This window comes from Staurois parvus, unplaced genomic scaffold, assembly GCF_062004578.1.
Source record: "Staurois parvus isolate SC_StPar_1 unplaced genomic scaffold, SC_StPar_1.0 ptg000475l, whole genome shotgun sequence".
Classification (NCBI taxonomy): Eukaryota; Metazoa; Chordata; class Amphibia; order Anura; family Ranidae; genus Staurois; species Staurois parvus.
Window position 1 is genome coordinate 5,944,572 of NW_028318271.1, and position 16,538 is coordinate 5,961,109.

General features: G+C 40.0%; 1 protein-coding gene across 4 annotated transcripts in view; it reads left to right on the forward strand.

The window, feature by feature from the left end:
• ZFR (zinc finger RNA binding protein) overlaps positions 1-16,316 on the forward strand; it is a 100,716-nt gene extending 84,400 nt beyond the window's left edge. For 3 of the 4 annotated variants that reach the window (XM_089689460.1, XM_089689459.1, XM_089689461.1), the window contains 5 exons: positions 2,006-2,103; positions 2,944-3,039; positions 3,333-3,444; positions 6,384-6,481; positions 9,156-16,316. In XM_089689460.1, the coding sequence (XP_089545586.1) occupies positions 2,006-2,103; positions 2,944-3,039; positions 3,333-3,444; positions 6,384-6,481; positions 9,156-9,335 (584 nt within the window). In that variant the 3' untranslated portion in view covers positions 9,336-16,316. Of the gene's footprint in view, positions 1-2,005; positions 2,104-2,943; positions 3,040-3,332; positions 3,445-6,383; positions 6,482-9,155 lie in introns of those variants that run through there. The other variant, XR_016314880.1, reaches the window with a different exon arrangement.
• The last annotated feature ends 222 nt before the right edge of the window (positions 16,317-16,538 follow it).

Consider the following 16,538-nt stretch of genomic DNA (forward strand, 5'->3'; position numbering starts at 1 on the left):
GCTTTCTTTTTTCCTTTATAGCTGCATGTTTTAATAGTGAAACATTATTTTTGAAGTCTGGAGTTTGATCAAAGCCAAAGAGCGAATTAATTACCAGATTATTATCTTTTCACGACTTGTTCAGCCCAGAGACTTGCAGTTTTGCAAAATAACATGGAGGGCAACCCTAAACCTCCCCCCCCCCCCCCTTCGCACACACCTTTATTCTTTTATTGCATTGATGGAAAAGGAGCATATGTGAAAGCTACAGGTTGTTTTTTTTCATGTCCATGTATTTTGCCTGTGCTGAAAAATGCAACTAGGGGAAACAAACCCTTAAATCGATTTGACTTTAGTAACAGGAATCTCATGTTATTAGTTTTCCCTTTTCTAGTGGGCATTAGAATATTTAAGTGGTTTGCCAACTTATATTATCAGCTGGATTTCCTTGATTCTCAGTGTATGGTTCCACTGCTAAAGTGTTCTTGAACTCGACTCTTAAGGGGTTGATCCAAAACCATTCAAATTGGATGCAAAAATCCACACCCCAATATAGTGTGTGCATTGTGGCGCATTTTGTTCTTCATGTAGCATGGAAGGGTTTGGTTACATTAGCTAATGTTCCCTGCCTATGTACAGGGCAATTATGAGAGCAGCTTAAAGGGTTAGTCTACCCAAACGTGAATTCCAGTTTTAGGTAGATGCCGAGGAATTGATTTCATCTGCAGGCTGCTTGTCTTTTGCACCCAGTTCTCAGGTATTTCAGTCTGCAGGGCTAGCTTTCCTGATGGATTTTCACATTTTACACTTTAGACAGTACGAGGAGAGAATTACAGCAAGATTCTCTCTGTGCTCATGCTTCCAGAAAAAAATAATGCAGTGGGTGCTGCAATCCTTGAGCGTCTGTGAAACTGATGTGTCCATTTTGGGTGAAATGACCTTTTAAGCCATATTTCCATCTCTCCTACTAGCGATCCTCTAATCAGTTAAGTGAAAGAATTTTCTGCTGGCTGAGTCTTGATTAGCACCAATCTGACCTTACATCTACTGATGTCTACATGCAGATATTTGGCCAGTACCTTGTACAGTGGGAGGAATTGAGACTTCACCATAGGTTAACTGGCCAAATACAATAGTCACCTGTGCTAATAGTCATATCTAGCAGCCAGGACTGCTGGTGCATGACTTGCTGGAATGCCTTTTTGTACTTCAATTAGTGTAAGTTTGCTGCAGTGGATTTCTGCATCCCTTCTGTCTTGTGATCTAGTTTGCTAGTGCATTGTGGCCAACCATCCTTCCTTAATCACACAATGTAGTGGGAGACTTGTTCAACTAGCCAAGGCCGCTGCATGTAGGATTATACCAATTTAGACAAAACCTGCTCCTGTGTAGGCTTGAATTAAAAAAAAAAAAAAAAAAAAAAAATACATGTATTTCACCAAAGAGGAGGTTAAGAAAGGTGGGCACTGGAATTCCCCCCCCCCCCCCTCTCGAGTCCCCCCACAGTTACGTTTTTAAGGATGCCTTGAAAGGGTTACCCTGCCTCCCACACCGTTGCGCTTTTTCCACTTTACAATAGGTGTACGGAGGTTATTTTGTGGGTGATCTTTATGTCAGTGGAGTTCAGCTGGACAGCCTGACCTGTCACACTTTTCCAAAAATTAATCTGCTTTAGTTTCCATAATGGAGAAAACTGGAGGCAAATCGTCCTTAAACATTTGTGTTTGGAACAACCAGATAAAGTCTACCTCCCCTACCCTCCTCCTTAACGATATCACATTTACAAATATGCTGTTGCAGTAAAAGACACTTCAGCGGCAACAGGAAATCCGGTCTGGTGACATGTTTAAATGTTATTTGCTGTCAATCAAGCATCATGTATGGGGCTCGTTACCTTGTCAAACAACATTGGTACTTGTCATGGGAATGGCTTGTGTGACACTGTAGCTGTATAGAAGGATTTGTCTTGCTCACCTGGTCAAACACCCGTCCCTCACTGCACTTTTGCCAATTCAATCCATTTTAGATGTAACCTCGGGTATGGTGAAAGACCCACCGGACGTCTTGGACAGGCAAAAATGCCTTGACGCTCTGGCTGCTCTCCGCCACGCTAAGTGGTTTCAGGTTCGCACATCATTTTACTTTCTTCTTGTAGCCTTATGAGAGATTAGCACTATCACTGTTTAATTTGTTATTTAGTTACACGCTTGCTTTGTAACAATGTTCCTTTTTGACAAAAAAAAAAAAAAATTAAATGACCAGAAGCATGGAATAGGAACATTCTAAATGTATATGACTTACATCCTGCCGTTTTATTGCAAATTTTGTTTGTTTTATTTTGTTTTGCTCCATTTAATTTTTTTTTTTCTTTCTGGTCATTGAGTAGTCATTAATTAAAGACTGACTCATTTTTATCAGTGTTCCCATCATAGACTGTGTTGTGAATCTGTATTATTCCATAAGGCTGCAGACTATCTTTGCTTAACAGATGAAATGTGTAAACTGCTTCATGTTTAGCTTTAAATTTTTATTTTTCCTTCTCTTTTTTAAAAAAATCTTTTAGCGTAGGAAGTGAAAGGTACCAAGAATCCGTTTGGCATCGTGACTTTACTCTCCTGCAAAGCCACAGTACAACGCCAAACAGATTCTGGCCACCTTCCAGTCCCTACTTATGTTTTTTTCATGTTTTTATTTTTGGTTCATTTTTTCTAGCTAGAACTTTGTTGTTTTCTAATGTAAATGTGATTCAATTCCTTTTTGTCTACAAGGCTTGCAAATCAAAGTTAACAGAAAATTACAAAGTGTAGTTTTTTGTTTTTTTGGTTTTTTTTTTCTCTTTCTCTTAAATGTCTAAAATGCCACAGAAATTGCCGGGCACAGTGCTGTTCTTCCAAAAGTGGCATTTTAGTCTTTCTCCTTCTGGCTTGATGATGATGGTAACTTGTTGCTGTTCTTGTATGCAAGGCTAGAGCCAATGGTTTGCAGTCCTGTGTCATTATCATCCGTATCCTGCGTGACCTGTGCCAGCGTGTGCCAACGTGGTCTGACTTTCCAAGCTGGGTATGTACTCTGAATCCTGTTTGAAATGTAAGCTGTTTACTGTATTTTGTTTTAAAGTAAACTTTATAATTTTCTAATGTATCTACTGTCTTTCCTATTCTGGTCCTACATGCAATAATCAAATTTTTCTTTTTAATTCCTAACTTTCGTTAACATTTTTGGAGACAGGTCCTAACCCTTTCTAAAATTAGAGACATGGGCCTCACATTTATCAATCTTTTTGTTGGCTATGGGATTTTCTACATACATACACTGCATATATTTTAAAAATGTCTAAACTCTGCATTCTATAGGCAATGGAGCTGTTGGTGGAGAAGGCAATCAGCAGTGCCTCTAGTCCCCAAAGTCCAGGAGATGCCTTAAGGAGAGTTTTCGAATGCATATCATCTGGTATAATTCTGAAGGGTAAGTTCAGAGTTTAACTGCCCTATTTGAATAATGTGAAAAAGTTGACAGTATTAACTACTTGAATACCAGTCTTGTATATACCCCCTCAGGTCATTTTTCAATCTTCAGTGCTGTGATAGTTTGACTAGTTTACTCGGTCATGTAACATTGTACCCAAATTAACTTTATATAGAAGCTTTCTTTTGGTGGTAGTAAAGACCCTTGGAGTTTTTATTTTTGGTTATATAATGGGAAAAATGACAAACTGGGTTTGATTACAATCCCCTTACTTTCCTTTCACACTTTGAAAAAAAACGACCCTACAATCTTGATGGCTGGTGGCATTTTAAAACCTCCCATCTTAGATGCTGTATTTACAGGCATTCCTCTGGTTCACAACGGAAGTAGGGGAGCTTTTTTCTTTGTGAATGGGCCCAATATATTTATATATTAGTGATTGGTGCCTTTTGTAAACTGCACTCCAGAGATACATGTCCATGTCCCCTATATAAAATAAATGTTTTAGGTGCAATACTTACTTCCTCTTTGGTACTTTCCCACTCATGCACCACTAGATGATCTAAGTAGTTCGTTGAATGGCATCCAGCATCAGCCAACTCAAAAGACTTAGGGCATCTTATAAGTGCATGGTGTAATAAACCTGCCTCTGGAGGAGGCATCGCCACAGTGCCGGTCAGTCGTATTAACACAGACAGCAGTGCTGACGTAGAAGGAGCACAGTAAAAGAGAAGTGGTGATGAGGAATCCTGCTTGTAGCATGACCAGCCTGAAGTGCCTACAAAAGCTTGGTGTATACCTAGAAGGCTTCCAGGGGGAAGCAGATGACAAGTTAGAATAAAAAAAACAAGGTAAAAGCGAGCGCTAGAAGTCAGAAGAGCAGCCAATGCACCAAAGGATACCAAAAAACCTTTCAGAACATAAATATATAAAGGGTGTGGCGCTCCAGAAATAATCAATGTATCAAAAGGTATAGATGAGAATAATATAAAATACATAAAGTGACTTGTGACAAGGTGCCAACATATAAAGTGATATATCATGTATTCCGTCACTGCCAAAGTGACTCGCGGTGAACAATAATAATGGAATGAATAGTCCAAATGTTAATATGAGAGATCAGGATATCTCCAGAAATAGGTGCTCCGTTCAAACCAAATATTGAGGTGACCGGTATATATGATAAGGCTGTGCACTCACCAGATGCACAGTTAATCTGCACATGTAGATTAAACTATGATGGCGCGCGCATGCGCTGTGGGCGGGACGTGATGGGCCCCATATTACTGTTTAACTTTTACTTGGATAAGTTTCATTAAGATATCGGTTATTTTCATTCCCTGTAATATATTGTTTGATTTACAGGTTTAATGTGATTAGCAATCTATTCTGTTTTCCCTGGAGATTTTGTGACCGACTAAAATTTCTGGTCTATAATATAGCGCTCGCGCATGTGCGATCAGGTTTGACTTCAACAAAATGGCGCTCGCACATGCATAGAAATTTCATTCCGCAATATGGCGCTTCCACATGCGCTATCGCGCTGGACTTCAGGAAAATGGAGCTGTATATGAGGACATATCCAGCTCACAAATTTTTTGGTATTAATAGACGCTGCTAATAGTCACACGCTGATGCACACCCCCTATGATTATGTGCGGTTAGCACAAAACGCGTCAAGGAGGAGCAACAGCGTTGTGACAATACGCCACCGGCACCACGTGGGTCCCGGTAGCCATTTTTGTCATCATATGGTCAGTGCAACGTTTTTTTTCCCCTGTACTACTGCCTTTGAACGGAATTAAAGTGCATATGCTTAAAACGGTATTACACTATTGGCCGCCTCCTTTTTCTGGGATCTTTGTGAGTCAACAACCCACAGAACCTTATTGAGGAGGAAGTGAGGCCACTTTACCAGATGAGGAGAGCAGTGAGGGGAGTACCTGACCAGACCAGATTGATAACGGGTGCCTGGAGCGTGCCCTACATGAGTATTGTCTCTACATGCGCAGATTAACTGTGCATCTGGTGAGTGCACAGCCTTATCATATATACCGGTCACCTCAATATTTGGTTTGAACGGAGCACCTATTGCTGGAGATATCCTGATCTCTCATATTCACGTTTGGACTATTCATTCCATTATTATTGTTCACCGCGAGTCACTTTGGCAGTGACGGAATACATGATATCACTAAAGTCACTTTATATGTTGGCACCTTGTCACAAGTCACTTTATGTATTTTATATTCTCATCTATACCTTTTTGATACATTGATTATTGCTGGAGCGCCGCACCCTTTATATATTTAGATGACAAGTTAGGCTTTAAAATATTTCAGTCAAAAGACCTTAGTGATTTCTATTTTTTTTTTTTAATAGTAAAATAGGATTTGGATTGCAGGAGAAATAGTGATAAGGACGTGTGTGTTTTTGTGTGTGTGTGTTTTTATAAATAATCTCTTTTCCTTAACCACTTGCCCTCAGGAAGATTCACCTCCCCCCCACTGGTAATTGAGTGGTCACGCAGTGCTGTACCCAAGCAAAGGACATAAATTTCATTTGGGTGAAGCATTGCATGACCGCGCAATTTGTTAGTTAAAGTAATGCAGTGCTGTATCACAAAAAATTGCCTAGTCAGGAAGGGGGGTAAATCATTTGGAGGGCAAGAGGTTAATTGACTTGATGCTATACTCTTATTAAAAAGTGTTCTTTTAAATTTTTTTGAGCAGTGTATATGTCAGTGTATGCTATAAAAACACTTTGTGCAGATCCATCTGCTGTATCCCAGCTGTCAGTGGGAGCATTATAAACGTTTAAAATGTCATTTGCGCCGCTTTATGGTAACTGCATAAAACTATGTGTGATAGTCTGAAGAATGAGCCAAGAACTAAAAGTACAGTGTCACACATGCCAACATGTTCCGTTCTTTCTGACAGGTGGTCCAGGCTTACTTGACCCTTGTGAAAAGGATCCTTATGATACTCTGGCTACAATGACTGAACAGCAGCGAGAGGATATAACTTCCAGTGCACAGGTAACAGAATTAATCATAAAGGGAGCCTCTCACAGCATGGTAATTTGATCACACATACATGAAAGGTAGTCCTGGACTCAAGGTCCCCGGATCTGCGCTAACATATCCACTCCACCTATACCTCAGACATTTTTTCAGGAGATGGCATCTTAAGTATAGTCCCACACTAAAGTACTTGCAGTGATGTGTGTGTAAAAACTCGCACGCTCACTAACACACGCACACTATAAGGAACTGTCTCTGTCAATCCAAAATGTTAACAAACCTGAATATTTAAGTTCGTGAAAGGTGAGGTTTTGGCTTTCTTAGGAGAATATCTGTGTGCACAATTATTGGGCAAGTATTAGTGTGCAGAATTATAATGCAACTAAATGAAAATTGAAAATTTTATTATTCACACTTTAACAGATGAAAATAAACAACTCAAAATGTACAAATAAACATTTCTGCCATTTAAAAAAAAATAGTCACAAGCCTTCAATTCATGGAGTCTGGCAGTTTCTTGATCTCTTGCTGAACAGCTTTTTGTGCAGCAGCAACCACAGACTCTCAGACACTGTTTAGCGAGCTGTACTGTTTTCCATCACCATAAATCTTCCATTTAAGAAGGGCCCACAAGTTCTCAATAGGGTTTAGGCCAGATGAGGAAGGGGCCATGTCATTATTATTCCTTCATCTTTAAGGCCTTTACTGGATAGCCACTTAGTAGAGTACTTAGATGCATGCGATGGAGCATTGTCCTGCATAAATATGGTCTTGAAAGATGCAGACTTTTTCCTGTACCACTGCTTGAAGAAAGTGTCTTCTAAAAACTGGCAGTAGGTTTGGGAGTTTATTTTGAATCGGATCTTCAACACGAAAAGGTCCTACTAGCTCACCTTTAATAATACCAGCCCATACCAGTACCCCACCTCCACCTTCTTGGTGTCTTGATTTGAAGTGGAGTTCTGTGCCTGTTGTTGATCAAGCCATCGGCGACATCCATCTGGTCTGTTAATAGTCACTCCCATCAGTCCATAAAACCTTTGAAAAATCTGTCTTCAGATATTTCTTGGCCCAGTCTTGATGTTTCAACTTTTTTGTCTTGGTCAGTGGTGGTTGGGTTTTAGCCTTCCTTACCTTGGCCATATCTCAGAACACTGAACACTTTGTACTTCTGGGCACTCCAAGTAGGTTGCAGTTCTGGAATATGACAGCAGTGCTGGAGGATAATGGGTTCTTGGTAGCTTCAGGTTTGATTCTTCTCAAACCTTTGGCAGTTAAATTGCATTTGTTTTTCTCAACACGTTTCTTGTGACCCTGTTGACTATATGCAACAAAATGTTTGATGGCTCTGTGATCACGCTTCAATATCTTAGCAATTTCGAGAGTACTGCATCCCTCTGAAAAGTCAAAAATTATAAAAAGTCTTTTGGAGTCAGTTAAATCTATTTTGGCCCATTTTTTGCCTGAGGAAAACAAACTGCCTAATAATTAAGCATACCTTGATATATCATATAGCAATATGAATGAGTCCCCGCCTTATAAAATCTCCACCCTATAATTAGTGGCAAACAAATCCTTTGAAATAAATCTCCAAAAATTACAAATACAAAAGTAAATAAATAACATTGAATTAAATAAATGAAATTTAAAAATGAAGTAAATAAAGTCCCTTTCACAAATATAGTGAAATTAATACCCAGTGTCATTAAAATCCAAAATTATAAATAAATAAAGCAATGTCCAGACTGTCTGTGACCTAACACTCAAGGATGCTAGGCATCCGGAACTGCCCACATCTTAGCAGCCATGGCATACCACACCAACACCAACACACCCACACCAACACCAACACACCCACACCAACACCAACACACCCACACCAACACCAACACACCCACACCAACACCAACACACCCACACCAACACCAACACACCCACACCAACACCAACACACCCACACCAACACACCCACACCAACACACCCACACCAACACACCCACACCCACACCAACACACCCACACCAACACACCCACACCAACACCAACACACCCACACCAACACCAACACACCCACACCCACACCAACACACCCACACCAACACCAACACACCAACACCAACACACCCACACCCACACACCCACACCCCCACACCAACACCCCCACACCAACACCCCCACACCAACACCCCCCCCCCCACACACCCCCCCACACCCCCACACCAACACACCCCCTGAAAACAAGTGATGCTAGGAGAAACCACCTGCATTCTAGCAGCCAAAAATTATGTGTCTCAGGAATTACTTGCATCCTATCAGAAAATGAAAAGGGGCTGGGAAGGGGGGTTCTTGGGGAAAAGGGGCACTAGTTGTTCCAGCTTACATGTCTCCTCCCAAAAGTGCCCTCTTAACAGTGGCAGTAACAACTGAGCTCTGCCCTAGTAACTCCCAAAAATCATGATTCTATCAGGGAAGCTGAAAATCAAGGAATAAACTGATTTGCTTTGGAAAAAGCCAGTAAATATTTGTCCATAAATGCATGTCAAAATACCTAATTTTTTTTTAATGCTGATAGAGTTCTTGAACCAAACCTGCCATAGCTTGTCAGCAAACCTATTTGTGATTGGTTAATTTTACCTACTCTCATTAATACTTTGCCCTTTTAATGTTTTTCTTTTCTTTTCCTTGGCAGTTTGCACTGAGGCTCCTTGCGTTTAGACAGATCCACAAAGTCCTTGGTATGGATCCGCTGTCCCAGATGAACCAGCGCTTTAACATTCACAATAACCGCAAGCGAAGGCGAGATAGTGATGGTGTGGACAGTTTCGAAGCCGAAGGGAAGAAGGACAAAAAAGATTACGATAACTTCTAGAAAAGGCACAAAGTTGCCAACCCATGCACAGCTTGTGCTCAGTTTCCCACAAAAGATACATTTCCACTAATAGAGGTCTTCCATCGTGTCTCATTGATGCCTTGCTTCGGGGACTGATGTAGAACCTCTGGGGTTGTTAATAGGTTAAATATTTGTATAGCTGTTAAAATTTAGAAGCTACTTTCCCCTGGCCAGATGGATATAACCACCAACACAATTTACTGTTCAGCAAGGGCCATGCATGTCTTTTAGATGTGCTGTCCCTTTGTGATCTGGATAGGTTTTCTTAAGTTTTAGGGCAACTGGGATGCCCACTCACTCCTTGTGCAGTGTCTTTTTATCTTGTAGTTGTAGTATTTAATTTTCAGTTGTGCTTCGGTTTTGTGTTTTTAAGTTTTATTAAATTAAGACCTATATAACAATAATATGCGGCAGGGGAAAAGGGACCGCTTCCTTTAGTTGTAAGTTACTTTATTAGATATGGCATGAGCCTTCACTAATCCTTTTCAGTTCTTGTCTCTGTAAATCGATACACATGTACGTATTGTGTGAAAACTAAAACACGCTTTTTTGGTTTTTTTTTTTCGTTTTCCAATTACAGCAGTCAGAAGTAAACGTTTCTGGAAATCTCGTGGCATTAGTGTCAATGGTTTATATAGTTGTAACCAAGGCAGCTTCCTGTCTGTTTGTTTGCTCTTAGTTGTGCTGAGGACAGAGTAAAGCTAATATATTCCTTTGTTACGATCTTTCATACATGGACGCTGCCAGTACTGCATGAATGCATTTTTTTTTTCTAATTTTAGTTTAATTTCTTTTTTTTCCCCTCAATAGAATGGCTTTTTATAGTAATAGGTATTTTGCCTCTATTTTCAAATTTTCTTCAGGTGTTTATGTACAGCAAGGCTAATGTGAATGAAGTATAGGGTTCAATGAGTTTGTCACCTTAGAAAACCTGACAGGCAACACATCACAAGTCAATTTATGGTAAAATTGGAAAGATAATTCCACTAAAAGATTAAAGTTTCAGCATTGGTTGTAAGTTAAATGTTTTCAGCACTGGTTAAAGCATTTTATGTGTAATTTTTTAATAACTCCTGATAGAATCTTTTCCAGGGACATTTAAGTAATCTGTGATTGATTTCTGCTTTTGTGACACCCCCCTCACCAAATCTGATGTACACTGGCCAAAAGTATACACACCTGATCATGCCTGTATGAGATTGTTGCACATTCCATTCCAAATCCATGGGCATGAGTTTCCCTCGCTTTGTGCTTATAACAGCCTCCACTCTTCTGGGAAGCCTTACCACAATATTAAGGAGTGTGTCTGTAAAAATGAATGCCCATTCAACCAAGAGAGCATTTATGAGGTCAATTTGCTGATGTTGTACAAGAAGACGTGGCATGCAGTGGGCTTTCCAATCCATCCAAATGGTGTTCAGTTGAGTTCCTCTACACCAGACTCTTCATACCATCTCTTTGAGCTGACTTTGCACACAAGGGCTAAGTCCTGCTGGAACAGAAAGGGGCCTATCCCAACCTGTTGCCAAAAGATTGGAAGTGCACAATTGTTTAAAATGTCTGTTTGGTGTAGCATGAGCCATAATCACTGGAAACGCCTAAACTCAACTTGGAGGGGTATCCTCATACTTTTAGACACATAGGCTATATAGTTAAGTTGACCACACACTGATCGACATTTGGACAGTCCAGTGGCTACCATTCGAATTTTGATGCGTATGTGGTGCTCCACCGCTCGACAGAAATTGTTTAATTGAGATGTGTTGGAAAATTTTCTGTCAATATCTGCAACCACTGATCAGTGTACTCTGAAGGTGGCGGGTACTGCTGTCAGAATTCCATTTCCCTATGGAGGGGGGAGAGGATTCTTCCATCCACCCTGTTTGTGTGAATAGAGGAACCTTTTTTTGTTTTTTTTTCTTTAGCCCGCTGGCCGAATAAAAACACTTAAGTGTATGGCCAGCATTAGTGTGCTGCATAGCAGTGCTGCAACTCACTGAAGCACATGTGCCCAACTTCCCCATAATAAAAATCAAGCCTGTTCCCCCCCTGAGGTTTTGGAGGTTTGTTTTGGTTTTTTTGGGGTGTTTTTTGCCTTTTAGTTAGAAGTTAGACATTGCCTCTATGCACAGGCATAGATCTAAATGGGCCCTAAACATTTAACTGATATGAATAAAGCAATAAAGGAGTAAGGCTGTGACCTCCAGTTTTCAGCAGAGGGGATTGTCTACCTAAATCACAAGAGATCATTGCTACCACAAAGGTGTATTCACAATGTACACTCACTGGCCACTTTTAGGTATACCTTGCTAGTACCGGGTTGGGCCACCTTTTGCCTTCAGAATTGCCTTAATTCTTCTTGGCATAGATTCAACAAGGTGTTGGAAACATTTCTCAGAGATCTTGGTCCATATTGACATGAGTTACTGTTGCCTTTCTATCATCTCAAACCAGTCTGCTCATTCTCCTCTGACCTCAACAAGGCATTTTCGTCCACACAACTGCCGCTCGCTGGATATTTTCTCTTTTTCGGACTATTCTATGTAAACCCTAGAGATGGTTGTGCGTTTTTGAAATACTCAGACCAGCCCATCTGGCACAGGCTACCTTGCCACGTTCAAAGTAACTTAAATCCTTTCTTCCCCATTCTGATGCTCGGTTTGAACGTCAGCAAGTCTTAACCACATCTAGATGCCTAAATGCATTAAGCTGCTGCCATGTTATTGGCTGATTAGCAATTTGTGTTACCAAGCAATGGAACATGTGTACCTAATAAAGTGGCCGGTGAGTGTATAGTGGAATGCAGTAATGCCACCCATCTTTAACTGCCTAATTGGGATGAATAGAGCAATAAAGGGGTAGGGTTATGATTACCACCCCATTTGATGGCTACAGCAGAAGGGAGCCTGGAAGAAATTATTTAAACTACTAAGTTTTTCACACTGATTTACACTTGACATGGGAAGTTTATTTTTTTAAAGCTTTGTCTATTTTAATTTAGTACAGCCAGATTTTTACACTTTTAATTACTACTCCTCCTTGAGATTATACACTCATATATTTGATTTGAATATGTAACCTTCTTGTAGACCCATGTGTAACTCACACGCACAAATCCTATGCCCTGTCAAGTCTTTTTGCATTGCTGTGTTCATAGGAATTTGCACTTGATGAAAGCAATGTGAAGCAGTGTGTTTTCTGTTTGAGCCCCCTTGCTGATAATGCTGACAGACTTGACTTTGTACCTTTTTTTTTTTTTTTTTTTTTTTTTTTGTTTTTATGACATATTAGTACATAGGGCTTTGGTGGCAGTTTACCATGCCAGTCAAAATTCTTCTGTACAGCCACTCTAGTGTTGCTAGGAATAAAGAGAAAAACAGTACCCAACCTGCAAAGTAAAGCGTTCATAGATACATTTCCCGTTTCCCCTGAACTGTAATGCAGAAATACATCAATCCTGTGTGGAATGCTTGGGTGTCCCCCACTGCACTCAGTGGTTCGATCTACTACATCAATATGTACCAGAGCTAACTGGGGACCAGAATTATGCCAGATGCAGATGATTCTTTAGGCAGTTGTACCTTTTCAATACAATACAGATCAGCAGTGGGAGAGGCAAGTGTCAACTCTTCTAGGTAGGATGTACTTTGTTTTTCATATTTTATCAACAGGGTCTGTTTAAAGTGGTGTTGGACCTGTAAATTGGTTTCAGTTACAAGGGTCTAGTGGCTGAGTTGTCTCCTAGCTTTTTACAACTCTTAGGTATGAAAGCTCGGCTGTAGTTTCCTCTTTTGTTCGTAGTGGTTTGGGAGTATCACTCGTACTACATGGCCTTCCCAATTCTCTTGTTCTATGAAGGAGATATGAGCAAAATGTGTACTTGAACTTCCTAGCATCTACCAAAAACAGACTGCAATGATATTGGTTGGTCTGCCCCTTTAATGTGTGCTGTTACCTGTTAAAGTGAACCAGTACAACCAGTAGAAGCAGCTGTACAAATGTCCAGTGTGCATGAGGCCTTGAGGTGGAAGTATGCACCTTAGCCAGGGAAGGGGACAAAATGGCTAAATGCACATTATTACTCCACTAGTCCTTAAATTGGAAGCATTTTAAGGAAGTTGGGGTGTAAAAATGCATACTATTATTTAGATAAGGCAAATGGAGAAAACAAAGTGTGGATGCTAAACCCTTAATATCAGAGGCTTGAGGAACCATACACTAAATGTGAGGAATGGTTTAAAGAAGCTTCAGTTGGTTCAGAAACCATTTGGAAAACCAACTCTTTGTGGCACCTATACAAAAGTTACTGAAGGCACAAAATAATGGGGTCAGAAGGTTGTGACATACTTGGTAGATACATCTATCTCAGACACTGACTTCACAGTTCATGACATTGTCTGAGTACCTTGTTGAGTTTTCAAAGCCCCAATAGAGTTCACTTCAGAGACCACTGGTGATCCTAAAGCAGAAGCAATAACTGATGCGTATAGCCTGATCTTTTAAGAAGCTACCTTGTTCTTCATTCTTGATTTGCTAAACGTTCTAAAGTTTGGAAAATGTAAACACTTTGTGAAAGATATTTAACAGAATAATTTTGTTGAAGGGTTAGTTGGTCATCTGTACATGTTACACCTATATGCAACATGTTACTAAACTGGTTGCACCAACAGGCCAGAGATCTTCTTCCCGCACACGCTGTCACAATTTAAAATCTATATATATATTTTATAATATATATGGTTGTGCAGGGCTCCACCACCTGGCTGTGTCATTCATTCACAGAGTTCTGTGAATGGAAGAACTACAGCTACTGTCAGCTCTTGGTGCTGACGTCTTTTAGTTCTCAATGAACTACCAGGTCACTGGTGAGCGCTCAAGGTTGTTTACTGATGCTGCCTGTCATTGTGTAACTGCCTGTCCCTTTGAGCAGACAGATGCACACTGACTGTCTGCAGGAGCCTTGCATTACATCTGCAGTCTACTGTTCCTAGTGGGGAAAAAAAAGCATGAATATTTTTTTACCTGCAAAAAGTGCACCTATTATTATTATTATTTTTTTTTTTTTTTTAAGGTGAACTGATCCTTTGACCACTTCCCAACTGGCAATAGTATATATACGTCCTTGGTTAGGAAGTGGATACCAGGGTTATGGCTGCAGCAAAGTGCCATAACCCCAGTATTTTTTTTTCTTTCAGGTGATTACTACTAAAAGTGATCTGAGCTGCGGATTCCCCATTAGATCACCTTTAGAAGGGAAGGGGGGGGCTTGCTGGGGTTACCTGGGTGATTGGTGAGCCCAATTTATTCTCTAGGGCCCCTGCTGAAAAAAAATATGTTCTAGCAAAAAAAAAAAAAATGGATTTTTACATGAGAGAAGTGTCAGAATTGGCACAGTAATGAAGTTAAGTTTTTTTATTTTTTTGGTTTTTTTCCTGAACGTTTACGCATTTAGTAATGTAGCTGTACAAAGGATTATTTTGCAGAGTACCATTTAACAATAAAACGGCAGAAAGTGCTTTCATTTTGCTTTTATTTTGGATATATTATCTGATTTGATCTGTACTTGTGTGATTAGTGTACGATTCCACAAGCCTCTGTGATAGTTTAGTATCCCCACTTAACCCACCTTATCTAAATATTATTTGGTACATGTGTTTTTGGGTTTTTTTACGCCAGCTTCCTAAAACTGCCTCCAATTTAAAGTGATTCTAAAGGTGTTTTGTTTTTTGTTTTTTTTCTTAAAACAAAACAAAAAAAAGAACAAGTCTATACTTAACTGCTGTGTGCAGTGGTTTTGCACCTAGCAGTCTGGATCTTCCTCTTCTCTGTCCCCCGCAGTCTTTTCTATTGCCTCCCTCCTATCGAGTGCCCCCACAGTAAGCAGCTTGCTATGGGTGCACCTGCTGCGCCGTCTGTCCATTCACACCAGGAGCCCTGGCTCGGCCCTGCCCCCTCTCTTCTCATTGGCTCTCTGGCTGTGATTGACTGATGGTCCTAAAGCAGAAGCAATAACTGATATGTATAACCTGATTTTTTTTTTTTTTTTTTAACAATCTACCTTGTTCTTCATTTTTGATTTGCTTAACGTTCTAAAGTTTGGAAAATTTAAACTTTTCTATGAAAGATATTTAACAGAATAATTCTGTTTCATGATTAAAGAAAGTTGATTTTTTTTTGTAAACATTTGCGCATTGGTTAGTAATGTAGCTGCACAAAGTTGGAATATATTGCAGTGTATCATTTATTTACCAGTAAGGCCTCATGCACACAGGATGTTTTCCTAACTCTTAAAAAACCTTTCCTACTGGCAGGCAGTGTTTTGGCAGAAAAATGTTTTGATTCTTGTAAAAGTGTGTAATGTTTAGGTGAGTTTAGCAGCGTCCAGCATTTGGGTGTTAATTTCATTGGGCCATAGTGATGAATTAACGCCCAAGCGCTAAACACACCTAGTGTCAACGCACATTTAAACGCATCAGATGCTTTTTTTTTTTTTTTCCTGCTAAAACTCCCCTGCTCATGGATGCACTGGCAGTGTGTGTTTTTGTTTTTTTTCGGGTTTTTTTTTGGGGGGGGGGGGGTTTAGAGGCAGGAGAGGAAAAAAAAGCTGGCCGCCCCTAGAAGCCATTGTAAAAATGTCTGGTGTGCATGTGGCCGTTTAGATAAATCCATTCACAGACTACATCAAAACTACATTAGTTGTCATTACTCTTATCTGGCCCAGCAGCAATTCCGGAGAGCCTTCAGAGTGACTTTCACCCTTCAATAGGCCCCACCATGTATAGGTAGCAAGAAGAGTGTGTGCTGATAGATTTGGTTTGGTCCGGCCTGACTTCGTGTCGTGTGAGAAGCTGATGATAGTTATGTACTATAATTTGCATCATACTATTCATGTAAACTGGCACTAAAATCATTTGTTGTCAACACTGCAGTGAAATAAACCTGAAAGTGGACAATCTTAAAGTGACATCTTGTGTGTATTAAATATGATAATCTGGCCTAATCTAAAATGTAATTTGCCTTGCTAGTAATCTGCAGAGGAAAATGTGACCACTTTTATGTAAATTGCCAGCTCCGTAGCATTCAGCTAAGTATTGTTGGAAATGTTGGAAAATTAAGAAAAAATATTCAAGCAAGTTGTTCCACAGTAAATGTATGCAGGGCTAACAGATTTACTTTAATGCC